General features: G+C 51.2%; 1 protein-coding gene across 8 annotated transcripts in view; it reads right to left on the bottom strand.

Moving 5' to 3' along the window:
* CUX1 (cut like homeobox 1) overlaps nucleotides 1-23553 on the bottom strand; it is a 361508-nt gene that overhangs the window by 16364 nt on the left and 321591 nt on the right. For 5 of the 8 annotated variants that reach the window (XM_077140853.1, XM_077140854.1, XM_077140852.1 and 2 more), the window contains 3 exons: nucleotides 20563-20751; nucleotides 14807-15071; nucleotides 368-9785 (listed from right to left, as the gene is read on the bottom strand). The exons of the other annotated variants lie outside the window; for them this stretch is intronic. In XM_077140853.1, coding sequence (XP_076996968.1) covers nucleotides 9101-9785; nucleotides 14807-15071; nucleotides 20563-20751 — 1139 coding nt within the window. In that variant the 3' untranslated portion in view covers nucleotides 368-9100. Of the gene's footprint in view, nucleotides 1-367; nucleotides 9786-14806; nucleotides 15072-20562; nucleotides 20752-23553 lie in introns of those variants that run through there. 8 annotated transcript variants of the gene reach the window in all.

Raw genomic sequence — 23553 nt, 5'->3', positions numbered from 1 at the left:
GCCGGAGGGGCAAAGCGAGCGACCCCTACGCGGCCGCTGGGACCAGAGCCCCCCTTCCCGGGTGGCCGCCATCAGCCCCCGCGCTCAGCACCGACGGCCGCGGTTCCCAGTCCTCACAAGCCGGGAGGCGGCGCCGCAGTGCCCGGGTCGAGGGCGTGCAAACGGAACGACTGACGACAGCGAGCAGCGTGCACTCCGGGCGGCCGGGACAGAGAGCGGGTGACAGCCCCCTGCCCTGGGACACAGCTGGGGCCCTGCCGAGAAGCCGGGGCGCCCGAGGGAGCGGTGGCTGGCGGGGGGACCAGGAATGAAAGTGTCGGCTGCTGCTTCTCAGGCCAGAGCCCTTTAAATAAAAACAACCCACACGTTCTTGTGTTTGTATAAAAGATATTTACTTCAATTATCACACCTAGGGTGCTAGTGAATAATAATAATACATGGTGTGAGTTTCATACAGTGATATTGCTTCTCCATTATCATATAGGGACCGTTGTACAGTGCTGAGAACAAACATCGGATGGCTAACCAAGGACAGAAGGGACAGTGCCGAGGGGCCGACGGGTACCTCCCCACCCCCGCGCCAGCCAGGTCAACTTCGACTCTTAATGTTGAAACAAATAGCAGGAAATAAAATGTTACCAGAGATGAGTCACAGCAACAAAACAGAGGCTTCTCAAAGCTATTTGTACAAAAATGACGCTTTTCCTTTTTTCTTTCTTTCTTTTTTTTTTTTTTTTGGTCAATCGGGTCTTGGTGAGGATTAAAAAAAAAATCTGTGATTGTGAGTATTTAACAAACGAGCTCTAAAAAACATCTAAGACTTAGTGCGTTACAGAAAATATAAAATACTGCTAGGATGTAAGACACCACAATACACTGGGGGGACTGAGCTTATTAGAAAGAGCCCTGGGGAGGAAGCCCCTCGGGGCGGGCGGGGCTGGTGCTGCTAGTAGTCTGGACGGGCCGACGCCGCTCTCAGGGCAAGTAGTTATTGCACAGACCAAAGAGCCAGGTCTCCTGCTGCGCGGAAAGGGACGCGGGAAGCAAACCACCTTATTCCCCCCCCCCTCACTTTCTTTTGATAACGAGCAATCCGCAAATGCTTTCAGAATTTTGAGTACGGCCTCACGCCTCCCCAGTGCACGCTCAGGGGTCTCAGATGGTGGGACGTGAGATGCCCGTTTTCTCGAGAAAAGAGGCAGAGAACGGCTCAAGAGAGAGAAATGCATAGACTAATTAGAGAGAAACGAAAACCCTTTGAGGGGATGGGAGGTTAGTTATTTCATTGGCGGGGTTTCTTTTCAAAGAAATGAGAAGAAAACCAGGGCCCCCCAACACTTTCAGAGCAGGGAAAATCGATGGCACAAAGGGAAACGCTTCTGCCGAGGGAGTGGGGTGGGAATGGGGGGGTGGCGCGGGCCCTTCAGGTGCAGGTGGGGGGCAGCTTCGCCCCTCCCTTGGGCAGCCGGGGCCCTGCCTCCACCTGGGGTGAGCTGCCTCCTCCCACAGGCTGCCTCGGCCAAGCCTCCTAGCCGCCCCCCTCGGTCCTGTACCGGCCATCAGCCTCACTGAAGGGGAGAGGGGCTCCCCTGGCCACCCAGGGGTGAGTCCTCGAGCTGCGGCCAGCACTAAGCAACATTGCTTCTCAAGATGGTTTTGACCAACTTTGGATGCAAAGAAAACGACGACGACAAAATCCAACCGGAACCCGCCCACCCCGGGCGCCCAGGGAGAAGCCGCGCTCCGGGCCGCCGCTGGACCCTCTGGGCCCAGGGTGCGGGGACCTCATGTACCCAGAAGTCTTACCGGAGGCTCTAGGAGGCTTTGGGGAACTGAACTTTGCTCTTCTAAGTCCATCTGCAGCTTCTCACGCGCATGTTCAACTCGGCACTTCCTCACATTGGTAGATTTTTGTTTTGTTCGTTAAATTCTCTCACTTAAAAAAGTCAGGAGTAGAGACCCCCGTTTCTTGAGCGGCTACTCTGGAGACAGGTGTCTCTGATTCTGCTGGAGAGCCCCCTCCCCAGCAACCCCCCACCCACTCACCAACCCCCAGACTCTCCGGCTCTCTCCGGGGGTGAGGGGCAGGAAGCAGGGGACAGCAACCACTGGAGTGATGGCAAACAGCATTTATAAAAACAACAACACAAAAATAACAATACACTCCTGATAAGGACTTTAAATGATTAACCTAGTAATAAATAGAAAAGGATAGAAATAATTTTTTTTTTTCTCAAGGAATCATCCTTTTATAATTACCCTCACGCACACTGGCAGGTCAGTAGCAGTCAGTCCATCTCGATGAGAAAAGGTAAGTGCTAGAAGGGATGGCTGTGGTCTCGCATGCTTGGGAGGGTTCTCAGCTGCTGTCCCCCGCCCCCCACCCCCAGCCTGCCACACTGGCCCGGCTCGGAGGTCAGCAAGAGGCAGGCTGAGGGGTGGGGGCGGGGGGGGGGGAGGCCTGTGTTCCCTTCGGTTCATGAACAAACGGAACTACAGTGAACATACTCATCCACAACCTGAATCGCCCTGGTCTAAAGCTTCATTTGAGTTCATTTGGTGTGCAATACGTTATTCTTTTAAAAATGAAGAAAAGTGATTTCTATTGCACAGAGCTTTTACACATAGTCATCTATTTAAGTGCTTTCTGTTTAAAGCAAACTACAGAGAAAAAAAAAAAGAAAGAATAAAAGAAAAAGGGGGTGGGGGTGGTGGAAGTGGGGAGAAGACAGAACCAAAGCAGCCCCGTGCCACTTCAATGCATCTTGCTGAATGGTGTCTTGTTTCACCCACGGAAGTCCCAAAGCTCCCGGACACACTGTGCTTCTGCTCAATAGGATGGAGTCGTGACATTGGGATATAAGGCACCTTTCCTTTCTGATCACAGAAAGCTTGATACATAGCATACAGCATATTTTGTGGTAGAAATGAAAGCCTAAACACTACAGAAATTGCAGTAACACAGATTATACTTCTTAGCCTTCTTGAATAAACCAAAATGACCCATGAAAGCAACTCAAAAGTATCTTTAAAGTTTAATAACAGGGGAAATGGGGAAGTGCACATTTATGCATAGCCTAATGCTTTTCTCTCACTAGTCTTTTTTTTTAATTTTTTTTTTTTTATAGGATTCTTCGCCTACAATGCCCAACTTTTAAAGTTAGCATTTTGGAGGAGACTAGGCGCTTTGGAAATGTCTTGTTAAAGCTAAATGTCACTTCATCCAAAAAATGAAAACTCGGGACGATGCCACCGGCAGTGTGGGCGTGGTTTCTTTGGAGGGGTGGGAGTGAGGGAGGGTAGGAGAACGTCACACTTCTCCCCTGGCCAGGGTGGGAGCCCACAGGCTGCTGGGGCAGGAGGAGGGCTGGGGAGCTCTGCTTGCTGCCCCACGAGCCCCCTTCCAGGGCTTCCCAATTCATGCCAAGGGCCCCGTCCTTGGCTTTCAGCACATCTCTAAACAGTTTCACAGGCTGGATCTTTTTGGAACTTGAATCGGGAACTTGTTTTCTCTCCTTTTCCTGGTAGTTTTCATATACAAAAAGGCAGACACCAATGGGAATGGACAGGATAGTGTCACACTGGACCGTTCTTTTAGATGGCCATTAAAGACACCTGAAGATGGAACCACGCGCCGATGGAGAGTCCCAGACCACCTTGTCACTGGGCCATAGGCTCTACCGTGGAAGGCTCCACTAGGGCCAGCAAGGCCTACAGGAAACTGCAGGAGCATGGAGCTGGGGGAGGGGGTGGTCTCTAAATGGGAGCTTTGCCTGGTGAAGACCCAAACCACTGAGTCCCTATTGCCAAATTCCCTCCAGGAGAACACTTCGGCCACCAGAGTAGGTGGCCTCACACCCAGCCAGCAGCCCTGGGAGCTGGTTTTCTTCGGCATTGGACACAAACCTTTTGAAAGGTTCATGTGACTTGGCACATAGGCTGCAGAAAGCCACGCCCTCTTCCATCCTTGAGATGCTTCCAGAGGAGAGCTTGCAGTGGAGCTGAACTCACAAGGCCTGGGTGCCAGGTAGAGACAACAGACACTGAGTAACTAACTAGAGCTCACCCCCGCCAGGAGGAATCCCGGGGAAGCACTCAGGCAAGGGCACTGGCTGGGACAGACCTTAACCGCTGAGCCGGAGTAGGAAGGGAGCAAAGGCAGTCCAAGGACTGCCCCCAGTCTGACACCGCCCCTGCCTGCAAAAGGAAGCAGCTGCTAGAGCTTTAGGAACAGGTGGAAGCCAAGAGGGAAATCCAGCTGTCTTTCCATGTGGCACTTGCAAAAGGGAGAAGCTTGTCCACCGGGCCAAGCTATCCTCATGTTTGCCAAGCCTTTCCTCCCCACCCAGCCAGCCTGCCTCAGTTCTGAGGGACGCAAGGCATGGAGTGTCTTCAAGCGGAGAACACAGGTCCATGAGGTAGAAGGGAGCAGAGGAGGAGTGTGAAGACGGGGGTGGTCGTGCAGGGAGGAACAGGGACCCCTCTGCCAGCAGGAGCCGACCCTCTGGTCTTAAGCCCTGTGGTAGAAAGGCCTAAAGTTCTGTGGTAACAGCCACACGCACATGCCTGGACCCTGGCACTGCTGCAATGCCCGCCCCCACCCCCACCCCCAACAGCCAGCTTCTTGGCCTCATTTGACTTTTGCTTTTAGAGCCTGCCGAGAGGCGCCTGTCATGCTGCATTTAAGGCAAAGACTGAATCCCCCAGCTCAAAATCCAGACAAAGTCATTATCACCATTTCACTTTGCACTCATGCCCAAAGGCCATGCACACATTCCCCTAGCTCCACCGCCATTTCCAGTGGGGCTTGTTTGCCTGAAGTCACAGGACTGGAGAACATTGCATAGAGTGTTACAGAGCTCCTAAGTCAGCCTGGTGTCAAAGACCCAGTGCGATCCAGGGGGAACAAAGATGCAGACACAGGTTGGCCCCTGCTGGGCACTGAGCTCACCCAGGACTTACAGCGCATGGCCTTAGGGAAGGCGGTCAGCAGAGCTCTCCCTTCCGATGACAGCCTGCTTCCTTGGTTTGCACGTGAGCTACGTGACTGATGTGGCCCCACGCAGGGCCTGGGCGGCTCCTCTCCCGGTCATCAAGAGGGCACAGAGAACTTAGCCCGAGGCTCTGTAGCGCCCTGGGCCTGTGACACTAACCAGCAGATCTGACCGTAGGCTTTGAAGCAGGGAGAAAACAAAGATGCAAAAGGGAAGGAGACAGGGCAGGAAGGCGTCTGTGCTTCGCAAGTACAAGGAACTTCCCAGGGAGGCCTTCCACTGTATCTTCCACCTCAAGTATTCTCAAAGACACAGCAGCCCTTGCTAGTAGTCACACGAGTCACAGACCTGGCATTTCCAGGCGCCGCCCCCCAAGCCTGTGTCCTGCCTGGGCAGTGCCCCGATCCTGCTCTGGGGGGTGACCACAAGCCACCTCGGTGTCATGTCCCTTGGGCAGCCTCGGCACAACTCGGTTATGAGGATAAAAGCGAGTTGAGCTGAAGTCTGTGTAATCCTTTCTAAAGAAGAGAGGTCTGGCCAACAGAGGTCACGGACATCGCGACTGATCCAGAAGGTCAAGAGAGGGGGTTACCTGGGAGCGAGGCAGAGAGAGGAGGCTCCTTTTTCCATGAGCTGGAAGTGGCCGGGCACCCATCTAGCCAGAAACCACTCACGTTCCACCTCGGACACCTCCAGAGGACTCAGGCAGATGCCAAGGGTCAAGAGGCTAAAGGAGAACGCTGATTTCATGCCCAGCCTCCCCTGGGCCTGCTAAGCAATGGCAAAAACCTTAGCTCTGGAGTTACGAACACTGCCTCCAATTAACAAAAAGAAGCCATTTAAAATGGTATAATGGAGCTTGTAATTAAGTGTTAGTGTTTTATATGGAACCGTTTCCCCTGGGGGAGAGGTACAAATCAGCTTTCTAAACTGATAGAGGGGAAAGAAGTGGAGGGTCTGCTGCCTGCGGGAGCCCCTGCCTGGAACAGGCAGCTGCAGGCAAACCGCACTGCGAGGCCGCTTTTCAAGGCACTTGAATATTGCTTATCACGATGAAAGATCAACCCTTAGAAGCAAACTGAGGGGCCCGATGGGGAGGGGGCACCCCCACCACAGGTTTCTGTGTGAGTTAGTGGCAGCTCTTAGAAGTACTACAGACAGTGATAGTGACACAAAAGAGCATAGGGGTGGGATCTCAATCAAAAAAATAAATAATAGAGGAGAAATACAAACACTGAACTGCAAGCAAAATTTAACTGATTGATTGTATCGAGCACCCAGATGTAAGTCTGGCAACAAAGACAGAATGGAAATCAACAACAACCAATTCTAGTTAAAAACAAACAAAACAAAACAAAACAAATAAAAAAAAACAACAACAAAGAAGAGCAAAAATGACTAAATCGTTTGGAAGAGCCAAAGTGGCTATTTTTGACTGTTACCTTTTGGCCACTGGGATGGACAAATCTATACGTTTCAATTTCCTCAGATTTAATACCTTTGTAAATAAGTCATGCCTTTAAAACTAAAACACTACCTTACCAGATTTCCTGTTAACTGCCCGCTTTTCATTCTAAGGAGATCTAGAGCTTCATCACCCGCGATGACAATATCCCCTGGGGGTGTCCGTGGCGAGCCACCACAGTCCCGCCCGCGGTTCTGCTCTCGCTGCCCTGTGGGTCACTAACACCAACTCGCTCTCCTGTAAGCGCCTGACTCGAGCCCGAGGGCCATCCTTTTGCCCTTTTGCCCTTCCGCTCCTCCGTTTGGAATCCTATTTGCACTGAACCAGATTTCAAGTTCAGAGATCATGCAACCATCAAAAGACAAATAAACGGCCTGCCTCCCAGCCTCCTAGAGCCTTCTGAAAACTTCTTAGTCATGAAAAGGCATTGTCTTTAGTGTAGTGACTCTTAAATTTGTGAAAACTTGAACTAAGTGCTGCAGCTGCAGGTTAAAAGACTGCAAATGAAAGTATGTAATTTCTAAAACATCATGCAAGAAATGTGGTTTCACATCTTACAGTCAAAGTCCTACAAGTTAATTAATACCAGCACACTGAGGTGTAATAGCGGGAGCATACCTTTAAAATTATAACTCCCTCCCACTCCCCCCCACCCCAAATCAAAAAAGTAATATTAATTAAACTTAAGAAATAATGAATGCACCATTAAAATGTCATCCAAAGATGTTGACCTAAGACAAAGGTTTCGATGATACACAACACGGTCAAAAAGTTTTCAATCAGTAATATACAGTATGACAACTACATCTTGTAAATTATACCCAATACTGCCGGCAGTCTATCCCTCTAAAGAATATTTGCCCCTTTCATCCCTTCCTAACAATCAGATAATAAAATACAGCACCTATAAATAAGCAAAAAAAAAATATATATATATATACCGAAATCATCTATTGTTAGTTTAAAGATATGGCAATAAGGAGTCTAAATTAGCAAACTTGTAGAAGCCATAACTGAGAAAACAGCTTATTGAAAAAAGGTGGCAGTAATGCACTCTACTGTGTGCACAGGTACTTAAGAAAATACACAGACGTATAAAATTGCACACACGCACACACGCACACTCTCATTCACCTCTATTCCCACGCATATACACATAGACAACAGGAGGGATCAGAGACAAGTTAGACTTTTGATTTGTACTTAGACTGTCCTAAACTGTGCATAAAATAACTTTTTCAAAGAGGCGAATGGATGGAGGGCGAATAGTCTGGTCTGGAAGCGAAGAGCATCAAGGTTTTGCTGTAAGTTTGGGTCATTTCTAAGGGGGTGGGAGCAGAGCCCAGGTGCCACGTTCTCTCTTCTGCAGGGAAGGAGGCTTCCCACGACTTCAACATAGTCATCAGTGCTTGAGGTGGGAAGAAAGGGGAAGAGAGAGTGCACACGCCAGGCCTGTCCGGGCCCAGGAGCCTCTTCCCCTGGTGGGGCTCAGTCCATCAGGCGCCCAGGAGAGTGGTGTGAGGTGAGGTGCCTTCTGTGCCAAGCAAAGGCTGCTGGCTATAAGGGGCGACCCTGTTGGGCCCCAGGGGCCCCGCGACTGCCTGCCTTGACCTTACCGGCCTACTCTTTCCTCTTCTCTTTAAATGCTCGCACATGTGCAGACGTACGAACACTGACGTAGACACCATAAATTAAACAGAATGAACAGGTACATGCTACAGTTCTAACTTGTCTCCTAAACCTCCAAGATATGAGGTCTGATCAGCGTGCTCTGCGGTTAGAGGTTAAAAAGCAGATTATAAAATACCTAGATTCGGATCTTTTCTTTTTGTCCTGATTTGGCCTAGAATGGAGTGTATTAAACAAACCCTGGTCAGCAAAAGCCCAGAGTCAGTTAAAGCTATGGATCAATGTGCACTACATGTCAGGATTCTATTCACGTACAAGAAAACACTACATCAGCTACCACAAAATCAGATATTTTCCTGATGTGACTTCTCTTTTTGTTAAAAAATATGTGGAGTAAATGTGTTTTATTTTAATTCAAAGTTTCAAACGAGAAGATTCTTTTCTTGAAAATATTTAGGAATCCAAACTAGTGTGTTTAGAGTCGGTTTGACTGTGCAATCTCTTAGTGGCAACTGAACAGCTACAAAAACTTTCTTTTTTAATTTTTCTGAAAAATCCCCCCCCCTTTTTTCCTGGTTTAAGAAGATAATAGTGTATTATCGCTCTGAAGCCATTAGATGGCAGATAAAAAGCCCCCTTTTAATATGTGGGTTTGATTTTTTTTTTTTAAGCCCACACGAAAGAGGAGGGCGCAAGGCAAAGCTGTAAGAGTTATTCCAGAACCTGTGGAAATCACTTAGGGCAATAAAAAAAACACTTCAGGGTACAAAAAAGCTCGACTACACATTTCCGTTTTCTTCCTTGAAAACACGACATAGATTGGGCTTAATGCTCCTTTGTTTTCTATATGCACCTTGGCCTATGGCGATTTTGCCCTGTGGCCCGCAGGGCGGTAAGTGCGCTACACGGTCCAGGCCGTGGGGCCCGCGCCCGCCCCCGCCCGGCCCGGCCCGACCCGACGCGGCCGGCAAAGGCCAGACTGGGCCCGGCTCGCGGGGCGGGCGGGCGGCCCTCAGAACTCCCATTCGATGGGCTCCTCGCGGCTGGCGGCCTTCTCCAGGCGGTGGATTATGCTGTTCAAGTTCGCGGCCTTCTTCTTCCTCAAGGGGTTGTCTCGCGAGTCCCTGGCGCCCGCCGCCTCCGGGAGGCCGAAGAGGCTCTGCAGCGAGCTGGGCCGGCGGGCGGCGGGCGGCGCGCTGGGGCCGGGCACGGCGGGGCTCCTCTCGGCGCGCGCGCGGGCCTGGCCCGGGCCCTCCCCGGGCGCGGCGGCTGAGGTAGCGGCGTCCTCCCCGGCGGCGGGGGCCGCGGGGTTTGGCACGGGCCCGGGGCCATCCGCGGGGCCCTCGGGCGGCGGCGCGCGGGGCCGGCCCTGCTCGTCGTCGGCGTTGTCCCGGGCCGGCGTCCCCGAAGGCGGCGGCTCCGCCCTCTCCGACGGCCGCGGTGCCTCCTCCCGCTCCTCCGGGGCCGCGGCCGCCTCGGCCGGCCCTCCCTGAGACTTGGTGGCGGCTGTGGGGCCGCCCGGCTCCTCGGCGTCTGCGGCGCCCGGGCCCTCGGCAGCCTCCACGCCGTCGCAGCTGTCGCCCTCCGAGCTGGGCGCTGCCCGGCTGCTCCGGGCCGACGGAGAGTCGCTGGCCCCGGCCTGGCCCTGGCTCCCGGCCTGAATTTCCTCAATGAACAGTTCTCTGCGGATCCGAGACCTACGAGACAGAAACAGCGAGAGCGCCGTCACCGGTGGGCTCCAGGCCCTTCCTGCCCGAGCCTGAGCCCGGGCCTCCATCTCTGCACGACCCTTGTTCACACCCCTTTCCCTCTGCTGCACTGAACACCACACTCCCACCCCGCCTGAAAGTCCCCGAAGTCTCCTACCTTCCTCAGGGCAGACGCTCTTGCCTGCTAAGCTTCACAGGCCTACTGGCATCACTAGCTTAACTCTAACCCCGGCCTGAGCAAAGGCCTTCCTGCCATGGCGCCTTTGTGTACGTGCTATCCCTTGGCTAGGAGGCCGTTCTCCGGTCTGCACCCGAGGTGACTTATGTAATGGCATATTTCCTCCAGCCCATCTCACCTCACCTTCAACTAGACTGTTAAAGCACAGGTTTCATTTATTTATTTTTATTTTATTAAATTCTTTAATTTATTTTTATTACATGGGAACTGAACCTGGGTATCTGGCATGGTAGATGAGAATTCTGCCACTGAGCCACCATAGGACTGCCCGAGGTTCCATTTTTTTTTTTTAACATGGGCAGGCACCGGGAATCAAACCCGGGTCCTCTGGCATGCTGAGCCACCATGGCCCGCCCTCCATTTGTTTTTGCACCCCCCCCCCCCCCATGGTGCTTGGTACATAGTAATAAATGCTGACTGAGTTAATAAAACTGCAAGATGCATGATAACCACTACTTCTTCATCAGGACTTCTGAAGAGAGAACCGATTATAGAATAGTGCCTAAAGGGAAAATCTTCAGCCTCTAACCCTGAGTCACAGAAGGTCAGGGGCTTCTGGCCCAGGCTGGGGCAGGACGCCACTAATTCCCTCCTCTGTGAAAGAAGACCAGGAAGGGGTCCAAGTCTGTGCTCTAAAAATCAAACAAGTTGTAATGAAGCCAAGTCAGGCCCCAGGGGAAAAGGTACTCTAGCACTTGGCTGAGCCACTGCTATCTCCTGCAGGCCTGCAGAGCACTTCTCCTTCAAGAAAGGAAATGGCCCCAGAAGTGCCCTGAACCTTCCCTGTTTAGGAGCCCTTGAGCACCAGGGAGCTCTCCTTATGCCTGTTTTTGCTCCAGAGTTTCTCATCCCATCAGGGTCACAATACTCGGCCCAATTGGACACCTCGAGCTGTTTCCTCCCTAAGACTGAAGAACCTTTGCTAACCTGCACAAAATTAGTGCAAAAGCCTCTTCAGATGGCCAAACACCGAGCCCAGTGTCTTCCACAGAGAAGGCCCTCAGAAAGTCCCTGGAGCAGGTGTGTGTGAAAATGCTTTCTCCAGTACATATAACTCAGTGTGTTCTGCATCCTGCGGACCTACTACGTGCAGGGTGGTGCTAGATGTGGGGAGTGTAGGAGCCAGAGAGCACAGTCTAGTCGGGTTTATCAGTGGGCTGGTGGTGGCTGCTATTGTCTGTTCCATAATTACTTGCTCTGGGAGTTCCGAACCGTGTTTGGAACTCTGAGTAGGAGCTGCAGAGTGAGGTCCTGAGAAGTCCCCGAGAAGTTCCCGGGGGCACTAGAGGACTTTCCTCGTTCCCTCGGGCTGCCTCAGGAGCCTGTGAAATGGCAGCCCCTGCAAGCAGGTTCCTGGGCCCCGAGCGGCAGGGGCCGACCTGCTCTTTACTAAGACTGTCACGCTCCTTAGCAGCTAAGAATGCCAGCTGGGGTGCTGCTCAGTCCCTTCCCGTCCTGGCAGGTTGGACCCAGCCTGGCCACAGGCCCACGGGGGCAGCCTGGCCCAGGACAGAGTACAGGATGTTTTGGAAGCAGACAAACCCAAGTGTGAAATCTGGCTTTGCCACTTACTAGCTGTACAACTCGGACAAGTCACTTAACTTTTGGGGCTTCAGTTTTCTTATCTGAAAAATGTGGAGAATAGTATCTTCCTCTTATAGATGCTATTTATATTAAATGTATAATAGAGGACACAAAGAAAAACAACCAAAAAAAAAAAAAAAAACTATTATCCAGTAGCCTTCTGAATGCCAGTTCTTGCTATAAGCTCTGTCTTATATATATAGAGAAGGGCAAATTTGGGCCAGAGGCCTGGGGTCTGGGCTGCTATTGGAACCCTGGCTTCCATATTCACCAGAAAAATGTGTAACCTTTCTTTGTAAAATGGAGCTAGCACACACTTGAGGGCAGAGCTGAGGATTTAATGAGGATGGAATCTGTAGAGCTCTTAGCTCAGTGCCAGGCATATCCTGGGTATTCCACGGATGGGAGAGAGACATTGGCCCTCTTATCCTGGATTTGTCTCCACATTCAACCTTCTGGTGTGGTCAGGCCAGGTCTCAGGAGCAGTTCTGGTGTTTAGACACATCACACAAGGTTCACAGAAGGTCGTGGCTTTCAGGGCTTGGAAGTTTCTACTGAGTGACCTGTTTTTCCAGGAGGAGAACAGGTGTCCCATGGTAAGTTGTTCTGGCAACCCTGGCCCCATTCCCGGGTAAATGGACACCCTGAGATACTTGTAATTCTGTTAGGGTGAATGAAAAATAGGAAGTAAGGCTTTGTGTTTTTGATGCAACCAATGACTCCAGGCTTTACTCCCTGAGAGTTTGGTGTGGCAAGGAAAAAATGACGAAATCAATTTTTCCTGTTTAAACCCTATAGGAAGAATGTAATGTGCTGCCTTCTCATTTAGGACTTTAAAACACCAAGTGCATACCTGCTGGTGCTACTGTGAGTTGGTCCTTGTCTGAAGCTCTGTGGGATACACTAGAGTAAGTTGGCCATAGGCTGTGCTAAGCCACAACCCGGGAGAGCAGGCTCTGTTTGAACCTCAACCCTGCATGGTACCTGCTGTGTGACCCTATTAGGCAAGTGGTTTCAGTTCTCTGAGCTTTATGATAATTCTCAAAGACCAAGTACTCACTTTCCATTCCACCTGTTCTGTTGCTTGTAAAATTCAACCCTTTTTAAAAGACCCTGCTCATCTACCTCTTCGTGATAATGTTTCCACATCTCTGCAGCTGAAACTAATCTCTGGGCTTGGCTCTCACATTTATCTAGCCCTGCCTGCTCAGTTGTTGAATTTTTCCTGAAAGAGAACATTTATTGAGCATCTGCTCTGGATCTGACCTGTGCTCACTCATTAAATTTAGAGCTCCTACAGCTATTCCTTCTCTGTCCCCATTCGCTCTTGATTTTTGCCAAGAGTGTGTAGTTGAATATGCTTATGTTAAATGCACAAATAAGGCATGTCCACATTGACCACGAGGTCATCAGGTGATGGGCAAGACAAGTGACAGCAGCTGAGAAACACAGGAGGCACGGGCTTTGGCCGGGAGGTGGACTGCCACTTGGCTAAGTCTGGGGGGCCTAGGAAAAAGGCAGCCCTATGGGGCCAGGAGTAATGGTTTTGGTGATGTTGTGTGTAACTTGCAACACCTCTGCCCAAATACTGAGTAATCTGCAGCTTCATGTGCTCCTGTTGTTATAATGTTTGAATTAAAATAATTTGCAGAAGGCTTCAAAGTGCTTATTCTAATGCACTTTTGGGTCTATAAAGTGAAAATGGGATTGTATAATACTGGGCAAGGAGAGGCTCTGGGAACCTCTGCCCACACTGCCATTCCTTCTCCCTTATTTCACTTGGTAGGAGAAGCGTTACTCTCCTTGAAGCCTCATTCCAAGCTATGGGAGCTCCATGACTGTAACTCTTGGCCTCCCTCTGCCTCTGTTTTTCTCTGATTGGTAGATTTGGGATGCATAAGCTGGCTGTACTCAGCTCACGTAGTTTCTTTGTTCTTGTGGGAGGAGCCCCAGGTGGGGAGGCCTGCCTGGGGCCAGAGCCCCCCTGATGGATGAGCTTGCCTGGGCCTAGGGTTCGGGAGGCAGGTCTCCTCAGCTCTGACACTAAGCCCTATCAGCCTTCATCAGCAATAAAGGAGTTATTTTACCTCCCATCTAATATTTGTAAAGAGTTCCAATCTGTTCAGAACTGGGGTGGTCTAATAGGGCCCTTCAGAGTCTCCAGCAGAACACGTCAGCTGGGGCGGGGTCCAGGGAGACACACCCTCCCTACTAATCCTTGGCTGTCTGTGGCCTCCCACTGCCTGCCACTTGTTTCAGGCAAGTGACCGAGAGGGCTCCCACTGCCCTGCCACACAAGTGCACGTGTCAGCTTGTGGTAACCCAGGAGCACCTGCCTAGAGAAAAGAATGTTCTGATACAAAATTGGCAATCAAGATGGCCACTTAAAAGACACTAAACAAGCAGGAATTTCTATCAAGCCACTGGGAATCATGGTTTCTAGCAGTCTGGAGTCTTGGTCACAGCTATGATCAACGAGCCATTAGCCTGCAGTGGACTTCTATGATCTCTTCCAGCCAGTTCCCCAAAGTCTCCTTTCCACCTGCTTGGGTAAGTTACTCCCTCTAAGTGTTCTATTTTCTGTCTGTAAAATGAAGATGATACTATAGCCTTTAAATAGTTGTGGGGCTCAAGTGATAGAATACTGGTAAAAATGCCCAGCTCAGTGTCTCTAGATCTACTAGATGCTCAATATAGATCTTTTAACTCATGAACTTTCTCTCCAGAGAGAGAGACAGAGTCTTAAGTCAATTAATTTAATTACTTACAAAATTAACCAAACTGATTTGGAAACAAATACTGTAAAAGACCCTGAGAAAACATCAATAAATCTGCTGCTATGGAGCCACAAATACCTGCACTCTCCCTTCTTAAACAATATAAGTAGGGTGACTTTTTTTCCCGGTCATGGCAGACGTGGATCATCTCTAACTACCTGATGTTAACCCGAAGAAGGTGGCCCTGCAGCTTTGGAATTAAAAACTCAAAACAACACATAAAACCAACCAACAGACCAAACATCACGTTCCCAGGCTGCCCAGGTATGGTGTGGTCAAGCAGATGCTGTCCCCAAACGCCTTCCTTGTGTGCTGTGAGGGCCTCCCCCTTGCATTCAGATCGCCTTCTGCCGCTGGGCTGAATGAGCTCTCTCGGACCTATGATTTACTGGCTGGTGGCAGGGCCGTACCTGTAATTGTGGAACCAGTTGATGACAGTGCTGGTTTTCAAGTTGAGCTGGGTGGCGAGTTCTTCGATGGTTTTTGGTGACGGGTATGGCTTTTGCTGATATGCTCGTTTCAGAGCTTCTTTCTCTTCGGGCGCCAGTACCACCCGGGGTTTCTTCAGCTGGTGCTGGGGCTGGGGGCTGGCACCCTGGCTGTAGTCAATGCCGACAGACGGGGGCTCACAGGGCTGGCTGTCGCTGACTGAGCTGTGCCGCCGCTTCATGTAGGCTGAGGGGGAAGAAATGTCAGACTGAGATGCAGAGGCCAGCAGTGAGACCAGACTGAGCAAGCCCTGAGGCCCACGGCACGACGGTACGCTAGCATCACTTCTGTGAAACTGGCCCTGCTGCCCTGTTCTAAGAGCATCTAAGAGACATTTGCTCTGTCACTGTATATACACCTGCTGGAGACCTGCCCTGCTGTAACTAGCAGAACCAGCAGTATAGTGGAGGATACAGAGACATAGATGGATAGATGACTGGAGGCAGGAGAGGTAAGAGAGGCCAGTGCAGGGCACCTGGGGGGCTCAGCTCAGCCTAGAGAGAGGGCAGGAGAGGCTTACTAGAAGAAGTGGTGTTTAAACTGAATCCTGAAGGACAGAGAGGGATGAGGCAGAAAAAATGGGGGCTGAGGTAGAAGAATGCAAGAGCTGTTCCAGGAAGTGGAAGCAACATGTGCAGAGACCCAGAGGTGCAAAATAGCATGGCTAAAGTGGGCGTGTTTCTGTGTGTGTGTGTGTGAGTGCACACAGAGGGTGGTGGTGATAGGAAGAGTTGTAGGAGATGAGGCTGGAGTGAGAGGCAGGCCAGGGTAGGTCAAAAGTTTGGACTTGCCTTGAAGATGATGGGAAAAATGAAAAGATTTGAATCAAGGGAATGCTAATCATTAGCTATATATTCTGAAAGGCTGCTCGGGCATAGTTTAGAGAATGGAGTGGAAGGAGAAGAGTTCACTTAGGCAAGAGTGATAAAGATATTAACTGAAGCAGTGGTGAGGGAGTTGGCGAGAAGCAGATGCACTTTGGAGATGTTAAGGGCAGAAATGCCAGGACTCAGAGGCTGATTAAATGAGGAGGGGAGAGGAGAGGGGGCTAAGGCTGGCTGTCTAGATTCAGGCTTGGGAGATGAGGAGAGTGGTGTTGACTCTGGGTTGGGTACCACAGAAGGAGCAGGTTCAAGGGGAAGATGATGGTTCACTCCTGGGCATGTTGAGCTTGGGGGGTCTCTGGGTCACCCTCATTGAGATGGCCAGTCAGCAGCAGGATATTAGGTTCTAGTCACAAAAGCATGGTCTGGGCTAGAGAGAGCTCTTGGAACCATTAAAATGGAAACTGCAGTTGAAATTGGTGATGTAGATGAGAAAGGGCAGAGCTACGAATGGAACTCTGGGAAACAGCAGCCTGCAAAAGAGACCCATAGGAGAAAGAACCCCAAAGGTACAGAGCCAGGAGGATACCCAGGAGCCATGGCGCTCCAGAGGGAAGGGCGAGTCCCAGGGAGCAGGGAGTGGTCGACAGTGTCACCTGCTGCAGAAAGGACAGTTTGACAGGGGACAGAATGCCCTTAGATTTACTGGTAAGAAGTTACCTGGTGACTTGGGGAGGAGATGGTGGAGTTGTGGGAGCTGAAAGCAGACTACAGTGGTTGAATAGTGAATGGGATGTGAGGAAGTGAAGATAGTGAATATAAATTACTATTTTTAGAAGCTTAACTGTAAAAGAAAAGCAAGAGGCAGGATGGCTTCTAGAAGGGAAATCCAGCGTTAAGGATTTTTTTTTTTAAGAGCTGAGGGGAGACGGATGACAGAGGAGAGCTGGTAACACAAAGTGTGAGAGGGAAACATCCTTGGAAGTGCATGGGGGGTCCCTGAGCATAGTAGAAGGACATGGCAGGAAGGTGGGGGAGGGGCGGTGGGGGGTGGCAGTAGGACAGGAGGGACTGTGGGAGCTGGGGGAGATGCAGATAAGTCACTAGAGAGGGAAAGGTTTTCTTGGCATTCTTTATGAAGCAGGAAGTTTGGACAAAAGGTGATGTGATGAGCAGATGAAGGAGAGAAGGAGGGAAGGGAACGAAAGGAGCTGAAGAAGCTGGGGGAGAAGTCTGCATGGTGGTGGGGGTGAGGAGAGGGGTGGCTAGGGATAGGGGGACATACAGAGGACCCCTAAGGCTGAGGCTACAGACCCGAGATGGCAGCTGCCATGCAGTTAGGGGATAATCTCCAGCAGGACTCAGAAGCCACGGAGGATAGGTGGAGAAAACGAGCCCTCAGCCATAGTTGGAGGGGGAGGAACAGGCAGATTGGAGAGAGTGGGGTGTGCTGGCCAGAGAACACTGAGGCCTCAAAGGGTCACAGAGTCTGGGGTCCTGGGGAAGGAGATGAGGGCAGCAGAGGGACAACGGGTGGGGGAAAGCCCGGGAGGGGAGAAGAGGGGTCTGGAGGCCACCTTGGGTTAAAGGACAGGTAAGGTAGAAGGAAAAGAGGAAGACGGAAAGATGGTAGCATGTGGTCTGTGATTGGGGACCCTGAATTTAGGATTTGTGAAGTGTAGTAGTTCTGGGTAATAATAAGATTTGGGGAATAGCCAAGGGTAGAGAAGGTCAAAGAACTTGAACCCCAGGTGCAGGACGGGTCAGTGGGCAGGGACACCCCTGGAGGAAGGTGGGATGTGGAGCTGGAGGAAGCAGCGTTTCAGGGGCCAGATTCTGGAGAGACAGGTGAGCATTAGCAGCAGGCTGGGGAAGGATGGAGATGGGAAGGGCCTGAGAGAAAGGTCACAGGAAGCAGGGGCTGAACCCCAGAGGGGAGACATGGCTAGAGCCGAACCCAGGGCTGGGGGACAGTCAGGGCCTGCTGGAATGCTGGGAATACTGTCTGAGTAATTCTGTAAAAGTTCCCCAAATGATGGAATATGGGAAACAACAGTGAACTCAATGGCTGCAGCAGGGACAGTGCAGCTCCCCTGCCAGCATTCTGTCCTTCCATCACGCCTTGGCAGAGGCCTCAGCGTCATCCTTACGTGCAGACAGAGACGTGAGGCCTGGTGGGGTAAAATGATGTGCCTGAGGTGGCGCAGCGAGGAAGTGGCAGAGCTGAATGTGGCCTCAGTCTGTTTTAGGGAGTGGCCAGTCCCCCCAAGTCAGGCTGCAGCATGTGAGCAGTGCCCGAGGCTGTGTCTCGGGGCCCACAGAGAGGCACGGAGACACGCCTCAGAGGCTGCGCCGAGATGAAGCGCTCAAACAAGTGTCCATGGAGAGCTCGCGTGGGGTCCCGTCTAGAGCCACTACACGGGCTGTGCGCTGGTGACTGTGAACGGTGGTTCAAGGGCCCTCCGTGAAGGGCACGGAAAGGCGGGAAGGGTGGAGAAAGAAGGCTTACGAGAAAGAAAGGAGTGAAGGATGAGAGCTAAGAGTACACATATACATATGAATCAGTCTGGTTTTGCTGGTGCAGGAGTTTTAATCTGGTCTAGACAGGAAGCACAATGGAATACTTTTAGAGGAATACAAATTGCTGTAATAACTTCCGTTTACTGAGCTCTTATGTTTCTGGTTCTACTAGGTTTGTTCTTTCTAACCCTCAGGACCTGAAACGGCTTTAGTGCCCTCATTTTCAAGTATGGAAACCTAGGCCTGGGAGCCACTCACCCAACTTGCCGTTTTCTCACTGGAAAGCGGCCGGGGGGCGCGGAGGAAGCCCTGTGCTGGTCTGAGGGGTAGGGCAGGCCCCTTGGGCCCCACAGGAGAGCGGCCACAGCTGCTCTCAGGGCCCTTGGGAAGCTCTGAGGAAGGACCCATGTCCTGCTGAGACCATAACTCTTTTTTAACGCCAGAGGGCGCCCAGAGCCCGTGCGAAGGAGGGAAGCAGGCCCGGGAGGCCCTGCGGGCACCAGGCAGTGGTGAAGTCTCTGTTCACGCCTCCCACTCTCTGAACCAGGAGGCCGAGAAAGCTGGAGGAGCTGGAGGAGCAGGAGGAGGGCTGGCGGGCCGGGAGGAGGGCTGGCCGGCGGGGAGGAGGCCGGGAGGAGGCCGGGAGGAGGAGGGCTGGCCGGGAGGAGGGCTGGCCGGGAGGAGAGCTGGCCGGTGGGGAGGAGGCTGGGAGGGCACTCGTCGCCTCACCGAGCTTGAGGCACTGGGATGCTACCTGTGGACAGACTGTAGAGACGTTTAAAATTGCATGAACACCAATAACTATTGAAACTCAGTGATGGATGCACTGGGTTCAGGGTGCCATTCTCTCTACTTTTGCTTATGTTTGAAATTTCCCATAATGAAAAGGTAAAACATTGTATGTATGTGTGTGTGTGTGGTGTGATGTGTGCATCCAGGCTTTTGGAGCTTAAAGGTTTAAAGGGCTGCCTGGAGCTGCCCCAGCAACAGTTGCCTGTGTCGGAGCCACTGGGGGACCCTGTAGTGGGTGGGGAGGTGCTGGCGAGGGAAGCCGGGGCCAGTCACCTATAGGCACCCCCAGTGTGGCCGACTCTCGGCTCAGAGGAACATAAATTTAAGAGTACCAGCCTGCTTCCCACTTACACCTGCTATTGAGATTAGGTAGGTTTCGTAGCTGTCTGCCTCACCTGTATGGGATAAGGACATCTATACTTCATAGCATTCTGTGGATTAAGGGAAGTCTCAGCACAGTGGCTGGCAAACAGGAAGTGCTCAGTAAACGGAAGTCTGTATAACTACAATAGGGCCCGGTCCTATGGAGATGCCTTGCTCCTTCCCAGCACCCCAGGCCTTCCCCTGCCTGGGTGAGAACAGTGGCGCTCAGCTGGAGGGGGACAGCCAGATCTTCTGGTGAGTTGAGAAGATGTGAGCCTGGCCTCCCCCTGCACCCCTGGCTTAGGTGCCTGGGGTGGGGCAGGCACGGGCAGCTGGTGGTCATGATGTCCACTTTTAGTTAAGGCATCAGCACTGGCTGAGAGGGGAGGGTGAACGCAGCTCCCCATGGCCAGCCCAGCACCCACTTAGGAGTTCACGGCACTGTCTGGGGCCCTAATGGGGACCAGCACTTAGGAACTCAGATCCTGAGAAAAAGTTGCTGTTCCTTTCCACCAATAAGGTGCTTTCCCTTTTGTTATTTTTCCTCTTTCGTAGCCTATAGGGTATGAGAAGAATGCTAATCAACATTGGCTTTGGGTACATTTAGAGAAAATAAGTGCACTTATCTCTCCGGGGAGGCTGTATCCCTCTAGGCTACGAAATGGTAGCAAAAGAGAGATGTTATTCTAGTAGGAATTTTTTCTGCCATTTTCTAAGCTGGTTGACCTTAATGGAGGCACCTAACCTCTCTGAACCTCTACAAAATGGATTTATATATTTCCCTCTCTGATAAAATAACATATGAAGGCTTCTGGCACATGGTACATGCTCAAGAAATGTTGTAACACCCCACTGGCCCAATGACAAGATCAACCAACCACATCTACCTTGGTGGCTTTCTCCTTAAAGGAAAGAAAGGAACCAAGTGGCAGCCACAGGGCGACCTGGGGGGCTCATTCAAGGCCTGCCCCGGGGAGCGCAAGTGTTTGGATTCAGGCTGCCGAGTCAGAGAAGTCACAAACCTTCCTGGTCCCTCTTGGCACACATCAGCTGATGGTTGTCAAAAAAGTCCTCTGCCCTTCCTCACAGCCCCTCACCAGCCGGGTGGAGGGCTTCAGAGAAACGGCCTGTCTGTATAAGCGAGACGCAGCCTGCTGGGACCGAGAGCGGGGAGTTACCTTTCTTCTCCATCCGTTTCATGTCCATCAGCTTCTCCACGTTGTTGGGGTCATTCAGCCACAGCTGCATCCGCACAAAGGGCTCCCGTCCTTTCAGGCTGAGCTTGTGCCAGGGCTTGGGGCGAGCAAGGAGGTCGGAGACGGAACCCTGCGTGAGCCCTAAGATGGTCTCCCCAAATAAGCGCTGACCTGGAGAGGAAACAAAACAAGAGGTGTCATAACTGAGATCCAGGGGTCTGAAAAGGCAAAGCACATGTCAAGGTTAAAGTTGGCTGGGTCCCGGGGCTGAGCAAGCGCTTTGAAGAAGCATTTCTTCAACCTGGCTTTTCTAACACTTCAGGTCGGTGTTTGCTTTGCTTTTGCAGTCTGCTTATACACAGTGTTTCCCTTCAAGAAGCCTTCAGGGTTTGGAAGAGGAGACCTGGATAACACCTGTGGCATGTTATCAGAGGTGGGTAAATCCCTAAACCCAAGCTCTGAGGTTCAGCAGCACACGGCAGACTTCTCTTGTTCAGCCTCAAACCAGAGAGCCTTTTGCATGGTCTCCTTGCCTGACTGGTGAGGTCACTGGGTCTCGCTGAGAAAACAGGGCACTTGACCCAAGGTCTCAGCAGGAAAGAGATGGTGAGCTCCTCAGCATTACCGTCTTTTTTTTTTTTTTTTTGAGAAGCAGCCCATTTCCAATTCTGAAGTCTGCTCCTGCAGTCTCAGCTGCCTTTGCTGACTGCAGCTCAAAGCGGATCACTCCCCTCCCTGGCTGCCTGCGCTCCCCAGCGTGGTGAGCTGCCTGCGGCAGGGGCTGATGGGCACCATTTTGCTCTGGAGGGCACAGCAGCACTAAGTTTTCAGGGGCTTATACAGACACTGCCACTTCTCTGAGAGTCATTCAGCAGCAACCACTTTTAAAGGCACAAAGTAGAATCAGTCATAACCTGAATGACCCGACGGGGAACTTAAGTGAATGGGCCTGCTTGGTGGGAGTGGAGAGTGTGCTCAGAGCGTGTCTCGGATGAGGGCGGCCAGTGCTGGCTACCGTGAAGTGTGCAGAACCCTAAGACCCCGGGCGGGAGCCACGGAGACTATGGGTGACCTGCAGAGCCCGCAGCGCTCACTTCATCCTCCTGCACCCACAGGTAGGTGCGGGAGATGGTAAAACACAGCACTGCCTCGTAAAAAGTGGGAGCCTCGGTAAAAGCATACTGTGTGGAAAGCTTCAGATTTGATAAGTTGCTCTTCCATTTGTCATTTTAAATGTATAGATGAACATATGGATTTTGTGAACCTGTGGTTTCTCTGCTTTTCAGCCGCTTGCTTAGCCATAAATGTCCCAGGTCTTTACCAATTTTTTGTTGTGCTTACTTTAAATAGATTTTACCTAATTCTAGTCTTGGTGAATTAATCTCATTTTGTTCCAAGGAGCTTCCTGTGTTCAGGAAAGTGATATATATGAACAGTCATTTACTTGGCCTCCCCAGTTGTACGGGGGAAAATCAAGTGATTGTTATTCTTGGACAATTATTTGTGATACTTCTAGGGGCTTCACAGCAGTGGTTCTTAACCATCTCTGGGTCAGAGACCCATTTGAGAACCTGAATAAAACTCCAGACCCTTACCTGATAAAATGCACACACACACACACACACACAACATTTTGTATATAATTTGGGGGGACTGATTAGCGAACATCTCAAGATCCCAGTCCAAGAGCTCAGAAGTTGTCTGGTTCTTGACTAAGGGTCATTGTTGCTGCCTAACTTAGGTCTGATCTGGCTTTCCTTGGTCCATTCCTCTTGGTCCAAAGAGACCCAGTGGGGAGGCAGTCACTCGCCTGGAGTGGCAAAGACCAGTGAGAACAACCACGAAGCCTGCTTCTGATCTCTGAATCCAGGGTGACACTACTACTAGCCTTTCTCAAAGTTCCTGCTCACTCTCCAAATCACAGAATCATGCTTCACGGCATGTGAAAATGAAGTTCCGTAGGCCACTGGGTTCTCCTTTGGCTGCACATTACCACAGTTACTAACATAAACTAAAACTTTGCAGTGATGGAGACATGCACGGTTATAGCAAGGATGAGAGTTCAGTGTTCACACTACTGCAACTAACGAGGCTGCAACTTATCAGTGTTTTGCAATGAGCCTTTTCTTCAGCTGACTTGCAACCTCCACATGAAATGACGTTTCTTACAGGGCCTAGGTAGCGATAATATATCAGGCTTACTTCCTTGGACCTGTGACAAGATTATAAAGGAGGGGTGAGCCAAGTCCAGGAATCCCTGGGCTTTCAATATTTCATCAGCACAAGGGACTTAGCCATTTTTAAAATTGACAGCTAAGTTTTTATTTTTACGAGTTGGTTTAATTAAAAATATTCTCCATTGATACTGCTTTGCCCAGGCAGTGGAGTGGAAGACCTCAATTAGGTACGATAGCCCAGACCCCAAACTGTTAGACCACTAGGTAAACTTTTCTGCAGTTCAGGTCACTGTTACTCTCTTTGTTCCCCCCATTCCTTGGGAAAAACAAAAGACATATAATTATCTCTCCTGAAGATACTGGACAAATTCCAGCTACTTTTTAGGGGCAGCCAAGTCCCTTTAATGGCCTTTTGTACCTGGGAAATAGGAAGGTCCTAAGTAGCTGGGGGTTGGCGCTTTCCAGGTTCTGGATGACTAACCCAGGAGAGCCATGTCTGGCCATGAGTCTGCGGCAGGAGCACCAGGTGTAAGACCACTACACATCCCACTATTCTTACAGCCACAGCCATCGACCAGTGGCGACAGGGGTTCCTGGAGAGTCCCATCTGTCATCTTAGCACAGCATGCTGCACGTGCCAGGCAAACGGCCTGGGTGTGACATGCAGTGGAATGGGGGCTGATCCCTAGAGGCTGCCTCGTCCCAGCGAAGGGCCTGGGGAGTGGGGAGGGCTCCGTGAGGCATCAGGAACAGTAACAAGGGCAGAACACTAGCTGCCGGGCACAGGCGAGGAGCT

Source organism: Tamandua tetradactyla, chromosome 23 (genome assembly GCF_023851605.1).
Source record: "Tamandua tetradactyla isolate mTamTet1 chromosome 23, mTamTet1.pri, whole genome shotgun sequence".
Classification (NCBI taxonomy): Eukaryota; Metazoa; Chordata; class Mammalia; order Pilosa; family Myrmecophagidae; genus Tamandua; species Tamandua tetradactyla.
Note: the sequence above shows the minus strand (reverse complement) of the source record. Positions and strands in the feature narration are given on the sequence as shown.